Source organism: Chlamydotis macqueenii, unplaced genomic scaffold, assembly GCF_036417535.1.
Source record: "Chlamydotis macqueenii isolate bChlMac1 unplaced genomic scaffold, bChlMac1.mat HAP1_SCAFFOLD_152, whole genome shotgun sequence".
Classification (NCBI taxonomy): domain Eukaryota; kingdom Metazoa; phylum Chordata; class Aves; order Otidiformes; family Otididae; genus Chlamydotis; species Chlamydotis macqueenii.
The window spans coordinates 29,954-41,282 of record NW_028239045.1 but is presented as its reverse complement, the minus strand read 5'-3'; the positions used below and the strand labels follow the sequence as shown (position 1 = coordinate 41,282).

At 74.2% G+C, this 11,329-nt stretch overlaps 2 protein-coding genes across 3 annotated transcripts; both read left to right on the top strand.

The window, feature by feature from the left end:
• Positions 1–3,839: 3,839 nt before the first annotated feature.
• SPATC1 (spermatogenesis and centriole associated 1) lies at positions 3,840–4,868 on the top strand (the record flags this gene model as incomplete). Its single annotated transcript, XM_086771659.1, has 3 exons — positions 3,840–4,062; positions 4,326–4,465; positions 4,539–4,868. Coding segments are annotated over 3 exons (687 nt in total), but the record flags the coding sequence as incomplete, so codon positions are not given.
• A 589-nt stretch (positions 4,869–5,457) lies between these two features.
• Positions 5,458–10,312, top strand: LOC147596113 (sphingomyelin phosphodiesterase 5-like). 2 transcript variants are annotated; one of them, XM_086771658.1, is made up of 8 exons: positions 5,458–5,547; positions 7,754–8,730; positions 8,816–8,888; positions 8,986–9,126; positions 9,209–9,298; positions 9,392–9,455; positions 9,995–10,148; positions 10,217–10,312. In XM_086771658.1, the coding sequence occupies exons 2-8, from the start codon at positions 7,834–7,836 to the stop codon at positions 10,310–10,312; spliced, it is 1,515 nt and encodes a 504-aa protein (XP_086627784.1). In that variant the 5' UTR covers positions 5,458–5,547; positions 7,754–7,833. The 2 variants fall into 2 exon arrangements, with proteins under 2 accessions (XP_086627784.1, XP_086627783.1); XM_086771657.1 differs by lacking the exon at positions 5,458–5,547 and adding an exon at positions 6,193–6,415.
• The last annotated feature ends 1,017 nt before the right edge of the window (positions 10,313–11,329 follow it).

The following is an 11,329-nucleotide window of genomic DNA, read 5'->3' as shown; positions in this document are numbered from 1 at the left end:
TTCCCATCCCATCCCATCCCATCTCCATCCCATCCTCCACCACCATCCCATCCCCATCCCATCCCCATCCCATCCCCATCCCATCCCACCCATCCCATCCCATCCACCCCATCCCATCCCCATCCCCACCCATCCCACCCCATCCCACCCCATCCCATCCCCAACCCCACCCATCCCATCCCACCCCCACCCATCCCCATCCCATCCCACCCAACCCATCCCCACCCCATCCCCATCACCCATCCCACCCATCCACATCCCCACCCATCCCCATCCCACCCCACCCATCCCCATCCCACCCACCCCATCCCACCCCACCCACCCACCATCCCACCCACCCACCCCACCCATCCCATCCCATCCCCATCCACCCACCCATCCCCACACCCATCCCATCCCCATCCCACCCCACCCATCCATCCCACCCATCCCATCCCCCATCCCACCCATCCCACCCCACCCACCCCACCCCCAACCCAACCCACCCACCCACCCATCCCATCCCCACCCCATCCCATCCCCATCCCCACCACCATCCCCACCCACCCATCCCATCCCATCCCACCCACCCACCCCAACCCACCCACCATCCCACCCCATCCCCCACCCACCCACCACCCCATCCCCACCCACCCACCCACCCCACCCACCCCACCCACCACCCCACCCACCCCACCCAACCCACCCACCCACCCCACCCCACCCAACCACCCCATCCCACCCACCCACCCCACCCCAACCCACCCCACCCACCCCCCCACCCACCCCACCCCACCCACCAACCCCCACCCCACCCAACCCCACCCCATCCCCACCCATCCCCACCCCACCCCAACCCAACCCCATCCCACCCACCCCACCCACCCCACCCACCCCACCCCATCCCCACCCACCCACCACCCCACCCACCCCAACCCCAACCCACCCACCCACCCACCCCACCCCATCCACCCATCCACCCAACCCCACCCAACCCCAACCCCACCCACCCCACCCCACCCCAACCCCACCCCCACCACCCCACCCCACCCCACCCACCCATCCCCAACCCACCCACACCACCCACCCCACCCCACCCATCCCCACCCCACCCACCCCACCCACCCACCCCACCCACCCCATCCCACCCACCCACCCCACCCACCCCATCCCACCCACCCACCCAACCCATCCCACCCCACCCACCCCATCCCACCCACACCCACCCCACCCACCCACCACCCACCCCACCCCCCCACCCCTCCCACCACCCATCCCCACCACCCACCCCCCCAACCCCACCCAACCCCACCCACCCATCCCCACCCAACCCACCCACCCCACCACCCATCCCACCAACCCCCACCCAACCCATCCCACCCACCACCCCACCCCAACCCACCCCCACCCACCCCACCCACCCACCCAACCCCACCCACCCCACCCCACCCCACCCCATCCCACCCCACCCATCCCACCCATCCCCATCCCACCCACCACCCCATCCCAACCCCATCCCACCCCATCCCACACCCCACCCCATCCCATCCCATCCCCACCCATCCCATCCCCACCCACCCCACCCCACCCCATCCCACCCCACCCACCCAACCCATCCCATCCCCACCCCATCCCACCCCAACCCCATCCCACCCCACCCCACCCACCCACCCCCACCCCCAACCCCACCCCACCCAACCCATCCCACCCATCCCACCCATCCCCACCCCACCCCCCCAACCCCAACCCACCCATCCCATCCCACCCACCCATCCCACCCCACCCACCCAACCCATCCCCACCCATCCCATCCCATCCCACCCCACCCACCCATCCCATCCATCCCATCCCACCCATCCCCATCCCATCACCATTCATTCCATTCCCATTCCCATTCCCCATCCCCATCCCATCCCCATCCCATCCCATCCCATCCCCATCCCCCATCCCATCCCACCCATCCCATCCCCATCCCCATCCCCACCCATCCCACCCCACCCCATCCCCACCCCATCCCATCCCCACCCACCCCTCCCATCCCATCCCCACCCCACCCACCCCATCCCACCCACCACCCATCCATCCCACCCAACCCCATCCCATCCCCATCCCCATCCCACCCATCCCATCCCATCCCCATCCCCACCCATCCCATCCCATCCCACCCCATCCCACCCCATCCCCACCCATCCCATCCCCCACCCATCCCATCCCCATCCCATCCCACCCATCCCATCCCACCCATCCCATCCCATCCCATCCCATCCCCCATCCCCACCCTCCCATCCCACCCCATCCCATCCCCCACCCCATCCCCATCCCAACCCCCCCCATCCCACCCATCCCCATCCCCATCCCACCCATCCCATCCCATCCCATCCCATCCCCATCCCACCCCATCCCACCCCATCCCATCCCCATCCCCATCCCATCCCATCCCATCCCCATCCCATCCCCATCCCCATCCCCACCCATCCCATCCCACCCATCCCATCCCCATCCCATCCCCCCATCCCATCCCATCCCATCCCATCCCCATCCCATCCCATCCCATCCCATCCCCTCCCATCCATCCCATCCCATCCCATCCCCATCCCAACCCCACCCCATCCCACCATCCCATCCCACCCACCCATCCCCACCCATCCCATCCCATCCCATCCCCCATCCCACCCATCCCAACCCCACCCATCCCACCCCATCCCATCCCCATCCCATCCCATCCCATCCCACCCCATCCCACCCCATCCCATCCCCATCCCACCCCATCCCATCCCATCCCATCCCCATCCCATCCCATCCCCATCCCATCCCCATCCCATCCCATCCCCATCCCATCCCATCCCCATCCCATCCCATCCCATCCCATCCCCATCCCATCCCATCCCATCCCATCCCTCCCATCCATCCCAACCCATCCCATCCCATCCCATCCCATCCCCATCCCATCCCATCCATCCCATCCCATCCCATCCCATCCCCATCCCATCCCATCCCATCCCATCCCATCCCATCCCCATCCCATCCCATCCCATCCCATCCCCATCCCATCCCCATCCCATCCATCCCATCCAACCCATCCCATCCCCATCCCATCCCATCCATCCCATCCCATCCCATCCCATCCCACCCCATCCCCATCCCCATCCCATCCCATCCCATCCCCATCCCATCCCATCCCATCCCCATCCCATCCCCACCCCATCCCCATCTCCATCCCATCCCATCCCATCCCATCCCATCCCCATCCCATCCCATCCCATCCCATCCCATCCCCATCCCACCCCATCCCATCCCCATCCCATCCCATCCCATCCCCATCCCATCCCATCCCCATCCCACCCCACCCCACCCCATCCCATCCCCATCCCATCCCCATCCCATCCCATCCCCACCCCATCCCATCCCCATCCCCATCCCATCCCCATCCCATCCCCATCCCATCCCATCCCATCCCATCCCATCCCCATCCCATCCCATCCCATCCCATCCCATCCCCATCCCATCCCCACCCCATCCCCATCCCATCCCATCCCATCCCCATCCCATCCCATCCCATCCCATCCCCATCCCATCCCATCCCATCCCATCCCATCCCATCCCATCCCATCCCACCCCATCCCACCCCATCCCATCCCATCCCATCCCATCCCCATCCCCATCCCATCCCATCCCCATCCCCATCCCCATCCCATCCCCATCCCATCCCATCCCATCCATCCCATCCCCATCCCATCCCATCCCATCCCATCCCATCCCATCCCCATCCCATCCCATCCCATCCCATCCCCATCCCCATCCCATCCCATCCCATCCCACCCCATCCCATCCCATCCCATCCCATCCCATCCCATCTCCTCCCAGCGTTCCCAGTATCGGCCCACGGCAGGCCTGACCCTGGCATCCGCCGCCTCTCCTGCCCCTTTGACCGCTTTGGGCCCGGCCGCCTGGTGCCCCCGGAGCCGCTGCGGGACGTCTCCGCGTCGGATCCCAGCGGCTCCCGCCTGCGCCTGTCGGAGCTGTGGGACTCCCAGCGCCTCGTCCCGCCCGGCTCCCATCCGCTGTCGAGCGGCAGCGCGCCCGGTAAGCGCCGGCTCCGGCCGGGAATCCCGCGGGAAAGCCGGGGCGCAACATCTGCGCCGGGGACGCCCTGGCACCGTCGCCCTCCGCGCCGGCGCGACCGGCGTGCTGACGCGCACGGAGCCCCCGAAAGCCCGCGGCGCGGGGATGCCGGCACCGGGCGGAGGCGGCCGGGCCCGGCGCGGCCCCGGGGCGGTGGGGGATTGGGGGAGAGGTCCCCGGGGCGGCGGCGGGGGCTGAGCGCCAGGCGCCGTGGGCTCCCGCAGACGAGCGCGCGCTGGCGTGGGAGCCGCTGGTGGGGGAGATCGCCTTCCAGCTGGACCGCCGCATCCTGGCCAGGGTCTTCCCCGACCGCCCGCGCCTCTACGGCTTCACTGTCTCCAACATCCCCGAGAAGATCATGGCGGTAGGCCGGCGCGGCGCGGCCGGGGGGGTCCCGTGCGGCCGGGGCCCTGACCCCGCCGCGTCTCTCCCCGCAGACCGCGCTCAGCGCCGCGCCGGGAGGCTTCGACGAGCAGAGCTGCGCCGCGGCGGCCCTGCGCTACGTCGGCCTGATGGGGCGGCTGCGGGCGCTGGGCTACAGCCCCACCGTGCACCCGGCCTTCGCCGAATCCCTCATCAACACCTACGGCATCCTGCCGGAACGCGCCGACCCCCAGTCCCGGCCCTGCCGCAGCCCGCCCTTCCTGCGCCAGGTGCTGGCCGAGACGGTGTCGCCGGCGGCGCTGCCGGACGCCATGGTGCTGCTCGAGTGCCTGCAAGAGCTGGCGCGGGAGGACGGGCAGCCCCTCATGCTCTGGTGAGCGCCCGTGCCGGCGCCCGCGCCGCGCAATAAACCCGCTCCGCACCAGCACCCTCCTCCACTGCGGCACCACCAGCGCACGCCACGAGTGCCGCCATCGCCGCGGGGACGCAGGCAGCCGCGCAGCAGGCCGGCAGGCCGCCGTGCCGGGGCGGCAGGGGCAACGCCGCGGCTGGGGTGGTGGCACTTTTCCTTTCGGTTGCGGGCAGGGGAAGCCGGTCGGATGTGGAAGTGAAAGCCGGGAAGAGGCACCGAGGTGCCGCCGCGGCGTGGGAGCCTCGTGCCGTCCTGCCCCGGCCCGGGGTTTGCCGCCGACGTTCCCCCTGCCCCGTGGCGCGGCTGGGTGTCGCCGTGGCCGGCTGGGACCCTCATGCCGGGGTGTGCCGGGGTGTGCCGGCGCTGGGGACGGCGCACGCGGGGAGCGGGGACCCCGCGGCGGTGGCGGTGGTGCGGGGAGGGGGCGGAGGGGCCCGGGCGGCGGTGCCGGGGGTGCGGGGAGGGGGAACCGTGGGGCCGCTGGCTGCCGGCGGCGGGAAGGGGAAGCGGCAGCCGGAAACAGCGCGGCCACGGCCAACTCGCCCCGGAGAGATAACCACCTGCCGCGCCGCGCAGCGTCGTGTCGCCCCGCATCGCGCCGCGCCGGCACGGGCGGCGCCCCTCGGGTGGGGGGGCACCGCAGCACCCAGGTGGGTGGGGGGATCCGCCTGAGGTGAGATGGGGAGGGGGTTCGTCCCACGGGCGCGGGCCATCGCGCCGGAGGTGCCGCAGCCACCGCGACGCCACCCCGTACGGCCTCGTGCGGCCGGCGTGATGGAGCTGCGGCCGGGGCTTTTCCCTTCGCCGGGGTGCGGGATGCGCCGGCAGAGCGGGACGGCGGCGGCGGGGCAGGTGGGGGGGGTCTGGGGTTTGGGGGTCCCCCGGCACCCCCATCTGCGCCGGGGCCTCCCCCCCCACGCCGTGGCACGTTGGGACACGTCAGCTCAGCCCCGAGGTGCCGGCGGCGGCCGCGACCCCTCCTCGCCCTCGCCCACCGCCTCCACTTCCCGGCCGGTTGGGCGGGCACCCGCAGCATCCCGCGAGCCGCGCCAGCAGACGCAGCAGCCGAGGGGTTACGGCCCCGGGAAATCCGGCCGCGGGAGTTCACCGGGCGGGCAAGGTGCAGAGCCAGCAGCTGGGCAGCCGCGCTCGCTGCCCGGCACCGCGGCACGGCCGGGCGCCCAGGTGGGCGCCGGGGTTGCCAGGGCCGGCGGCGGCAGGCGACGTTGGCCACACACCCACGGCAGGAATGCGGCCGGCCGGCGCGGGGCGGGTGGCAGCCGGGCACGGCCGGGGCCGCAGGTAATTACAAGCCGGCGCGGCGCAGAGCGGATGTTTGTGACCTGCCGAGCTGCCGGTGCTGCGCCGGCGGCGTGCCGCGCCCGCGGTGACCCCAGGCCGGCGGCGGTGGCCCCCGAGCGCAAACACTCGCCCCGAGCTGCGACGGCGCCGGCCCTGCCAGGGAGGGGGAAGCGGTGGTGCCGTCGGTGATGGCCCCCAGCGCCGCGGGACGCGGAGGTGAGCGGGTGGCACACGAGGACGCCAGACAGCACAGCCCGGGGGAGCGGCGCGGGCAGTGGCGGTGGTGGTGGGATGGCGCAGGCAGGAACCGGCACGGGCAAGGAGCCAGCGCGGGCAGGGAGCCAGCGCGGGCGGCGCGGGGACGGAAGCGGCGCCAATGGCACCGGGGGCACGGTGCCGCGCGCCGCCCCGCCACCAAAGGTCACCAACCGCGGGCAGGGCCGGCCGGGACGGCTCGGCCGCGCACCCTCCGACGCTCTGCCAGAACGACGCCTGCGCCCGTGCCACGCGGCACTGCCGGCCGCCCCGGCTACCGGGACAGAGCCCGGCGGCCCCGCCAGCGCCACGGGGTCGGCGCACGCGGCGGCTGCCGGCCCCGGCAGCACCGCGCCGGGCGAGGGTCGGGGGTCGCGGGGACCCCGGCACGGCGCCGGTGCCGCCGCGCAGGCGGTGCCGCTCCCCGCACACTCACGCTCCCGTGACGGGAAATCACCTTCCCGTGGGAGTCGGGCCGCTCGCGCCGCCGGGCAGCGCCGGCCTGAGTCACCCCTGGCCGACCGTGCCGCGCGGGGTCACCCATGGCACCGTGGGGCAGAGCCGGGGCCGCGCGGGGTCACCCACGGCACCGTGGGGCAGAGCCGGGGTGCGCGGTGGGCGCCCTGCCCCACAGCCACGCCCCACAGCGGAGGGATCCCGAAGGGTCCGGCCCCGGCGGGAGAGGGCACGGCGGGAGGCGTCCGGCTGAGGAGCCGGCTCCCGGCCTGCGGCGCGGCTGTGGGTCACCGAGGCGTCAGCGAACCCGTCGGGCCGGGTCGGCCGGTCACGGCCTCGCCAGGGGTCACCTCGCCATGGCTCCGTCGCGTCCCGCGCTGACACGGCGCGCGGGGGACGGGCGGCGGCAGGGTGCTCCGGCGGGGGGGTGAGTGGGCGTCGGCGGGGTGAGCAACCGCGGGGTCACGGCGGGGGGACAGGGGCTGGCGCCGGGGGTGGCTGGTGCAGGGGGCACCGGGCTGCGCCGGAGGGACGGGCAGTGCGGGCGGGGGTCCCGGCTCCGCGGTGCCCCCCAGCTGCGTGGGCTTGGGGCGGCTCTGGGGGTCCTGGGGACCCCGCGGGGACGTGGCGGGGGGGCGACGGTCCCTCTCCAGCTGTGCCAGCTGCAGGTGCTGCCGGCAGCGCCCGGACGCGTGGGACGATCCCGGCGACGCGTGGGACCAGCCCGGCGCGGGAGGTTCCCACGGCGGCGCTCCGCTGGGACGGGGCAGAGTGGGGGGGTCCCGCTCCCCCCGCTCCCCCCACGCCACCCCCGCCGACCCCGGCCCCATCTCTCTCCCACAGGTCTGACGCGCGCTGCCGGGCGGGAGCAGGGGGCCGCCGCGCTGCCCCTCACCGCCCCGGCTCCCCGGCCGCCCGGCGCCATGCCGCTGCGCGAGTCCCCGTACCCCAACCGGGCGCTGGCGGCCCTGGACCGCCTGGCCTCGGCGCTGCTGGCCCCCGCCTTCTGGGCCCTCAACGGCCTCCTCGACCTGCGGCCGACCACGGCGGAGCGGCGGCAGCGGCGGCAGCAGCGGTGCGGGCGGTGCGGCGGCTGCCTCAGGCAGGCGCTGGCGGGGTCGGCGTACGCCGCGCTGCTGCTGCTCTCGCTGCCGCCGGCCGCGCTGGGGCTGCTGCTGTGGCTGCCGGCGCAGGCGACGCGGCGGCCCTTCGCCTACCAGTACGCGGCGGGCGCGGCGCCAGCCGAGCCGTGGGACCTGCGCCGGCCCCGCACCTTCACCTTCCTCAGCGCCAACGTCTGCCTGCTGCCCAGCGGCCTGGCCAAGTTCAGCAACCTGGGCCGCACGCCGCAGCGCGCCGCATACCTCGCCCGCCACCTCGCCCCGGCGCCGCCCGACCCCAACGGCGCCCGGGACGTTCTGGTGGAGCCGCGGCGCGGCGAGACCGAGGGCTACGGCGGGACCCTCAGCACCCCGCCGCGGCCTCCCAGCGGCGTGGCGGCGGAGGCGGCGGAGGCGGCGGCGGCTGAGCCCGCGGTGGCGGTGCTGTCCGAGCGCTTTCCGGCGGACGCCGACATCGTCTGCCTGCAGGAGGTCTTCGACGCCAACGCCGCCGCCTGCCTGCGCCGCCGCCTGGCCGGCGCCTTCCCGCACGTCATCTCCCAGGTGGGCGCGCGCGGGCTGCGCGGCGGCCGGCTGAAGCTGCTCGACAGCGGGCTCTTCCTGGCCAGCCGCTACCCGCCGCTGGCCGCGGCCTTCTACGGCTTCCCCAACGGCGCGCGCGAGGACGCCCTGGCCGCCAAGGGCTTCCTGGTCGTGCAGGTGAGCGCGGCGCCCCCGGCGCCCTCGCCGCCGCCCGCGGCCGCCGGACCCCCGGGCTGAGGGCGCCGCGTCCCTGCCGCTGCAGGTGCTGGTGGGCTCGGCGCAGGGCCGGCGCGTGGTGGGCTACGTCGCCTGCACCCACCTGCAGGCGCCCGCAGGTGAGGGGGGGGGACGCCGCCGGCGCGTCGGGGTGGGGTGGCGGCGGCGGCGGGGCCGGCGGTGATGCCGTGTCCCCCTCTGCGCCCCGCGCCGCAGCCGACGCCGCCATCCGGGACGCGCAGCTGACGCTGGGGCTGCGCTGGCTGCAGCTCTTCCGGGAGGAGCAGGAGCAGCGCGGCGACGCCGTGGCCTTCGACGTCGTCTGCGGCGACCTCAACTTCGACAACTGCTCCCCAGGTGGGGCACGGCGGGGGCTGCCGGCGGGTTTGGGGGGGCCTGGCAGCCGTGCCGGACACGCGTCCCCCTCCCCTCCCCGCAGGCGACGCGCTGAACCAGCGGCACCGGCTGTTCGAGGTGTACCGCGACCCGTGCCGCTGCGCGCCCGGGCAGGACGCGCCCTGGGCCATAGGTGGGACCCGGCCCCCCCGCCCTCGCCCCCTCCCCGGCCCCCCGGCCCCCCCGCTCACCGCCTGTCCCCGGCCCCGGCCCCGCTCGGCCGCAGGCACCCTGCTCGACACCACGAAGATCTACGAGGAGCCGGTGGCCACCCCGGAGAAGATGAAGAGGTGACGGCGTGGGGACGCGGCGGGGGGGACACGGGGGGGTGGTGCGGGGGGGGGGGGGCGCGGCAGGGGGACGCAGGGTGGGGGGCGGGGGGGGACGCTCCAGCCAAGCCACCCCGCCTGGAGAGCGGACCACGGCCCTGCAGCCCCGTGCCACCGTGTCGCCATGCCACGGTGTCCCTGTGCCACCACATCCCCCTGTCACCATGTCCCCATGGCACGGTGTCCCTGTGCCACCACATCCCCCTGTCACCATGTCCCCATGGCATGGTGTCCCTGTGCCACCATGTCCCCGTGCTAGCACATCCCTGTGCCACCATGGCCCCGTGTCACCATGTCCCCAGGTTGATGTGTCTCCATGCCACCATGTCCCCATGTCACCACCCCCCCATGCCACCACATGGCCATGCCACTGCATCCCCCTGCCACCATGTCCCCCTGCCACCGTGTCCCCATGTCACTGTGCCCTCGGGCCACCACACCCTCGTGCCACTGCGTCCCCATGCCACCGCGTCCCCGTGCCACCGCGTCCCCTCTCGCAGGACGCTCTCGCAGCCGGCGGGGCGCCAGCAGTTCCTGGCCGGCCCCATCCTCTCCAGCGGGGACCCCGACCCGGCGGCGCCCGGCCAGCGGCAGGGCCGGCGCGTGGATTACGTGCTCTACCGCGCGCACCCCGGCGCCGCGCCGCTGCGGACGGTGAGTGGGGGGCGCGTGGGGCGCGGGGTCCCCCCCGTCGCCCGCCCTGACGGCCCCGCTCCCGGCAGGAGGCGGCGGGGGTCTCCTTCATCACCCAGCTGGCCGCCCGCTCCGACCACCTGCCCGTGGCCCTGCGCCTCCGCGTGGCCCCCGCCGCCCCCTGAGCCGCCGCCGCCGCGCCCGCCGCCGGCACCGGAGCGGGGCACCCGGGCACACCGGGGTGCCGGGTGGGCGCGGGCGCCCCGCGGGGGCACACGGGGACGGCTGGCGGGACCCACGCGTGTGGGCCGCACCGCCGCGTGCCGGCGTCCCGTGGGGCTGCCGCGGCGCGCGGCTGCGCTCGACGTCACGGCCCGGGGGTGCCGCGGCGGGGCGGGGGGCTGCGCGGCGCTCCGGCAGCGATTCCGCAGCGGTTCAGCGGTGGTTCAGCGAGCGATTCGGCAGCGGTCTGGCAGCAATCCGGTAACAATCCGGCAGCGTTTCGGCAATGGTGCGGCAGTGGCTCGCCGCGATCCAGCAGCGATCCGGCAGCAATTCGGTAACGGTTCGGCAGCGATCCGGCAGCAATCCAGTAACGGTTCGGCAGCGATCCGGTTCGGCAGCCGTTCGGTAACGGTTCGGCAGCGATCCGGCAGCGGTTCGGTAACGGTTCGGCAGCGATCCAGCAGCGGTTCGGTAACGGTCCGGCAGCAGTCTGGCGCCAGCCGCGCTTTCCGCACGCAGGGCGCAATAAAGGCCTGGAGCGCAGCGCGCGGTGCCGACCCAGCCCCACGGCGCGTGGGGGCCGTGCGCCCCCGTCGCCAGCACAGGGACTGGGGGACCCAAGGGGCGACCGGACCCCCCGAGGGGTTTGGGGGGCTCCCTACTGCGGGGTGGGTGGGGGCACCCCGGACTGCGTCCCACAGCCCCGCCCCCTCCAGAGCCCCCAGAGGGACGGGACCCCCCCGGCCCCACGGCCCCACAGGGGCCAGAGCCCGGCCCCACGCGGGCCCTGAGCCCCGCCCAGCCCCACGGCAGCCCCCAGAGCGAGAGGGGGTGGGACAGACGGCAGAGTGAGAGGGGGGCACCGGGGGGGCTCCAGGAGCGGCACAGCAGAGATCCTGGGGGCGACTCCGTGGGGACCTCGGGGCCAAGGCCATGGGCATCCTCGGGGCCACTCCATGGAGATCTGTGGGGCCAAC

Excerpts from the sequence above, each read along its gene's own strand:
- LOC147596113 (XM_086771657.1), top strand. The coding sequence starts at position 6,388 with ATGGCCCCCAGCGCCGCGGGACGCGGAG. Across the intron at positions 8,889-8,985 it reads CCACCTGCAGGCGCCCGCAG|CCGACGCCGCCATCCGGGAC; the intron begins GTGAGGGGGGGG and ends CCCGCGCCGCAG. Across the intron at positions 10,149-10,216 it reads GCGCCGCGCCGCTGCGGACG|GAGGCGGCGGGGGTCTCCTT; the intron begins GTGAGTGGGGGG and ends CGCTCCCGGCAG.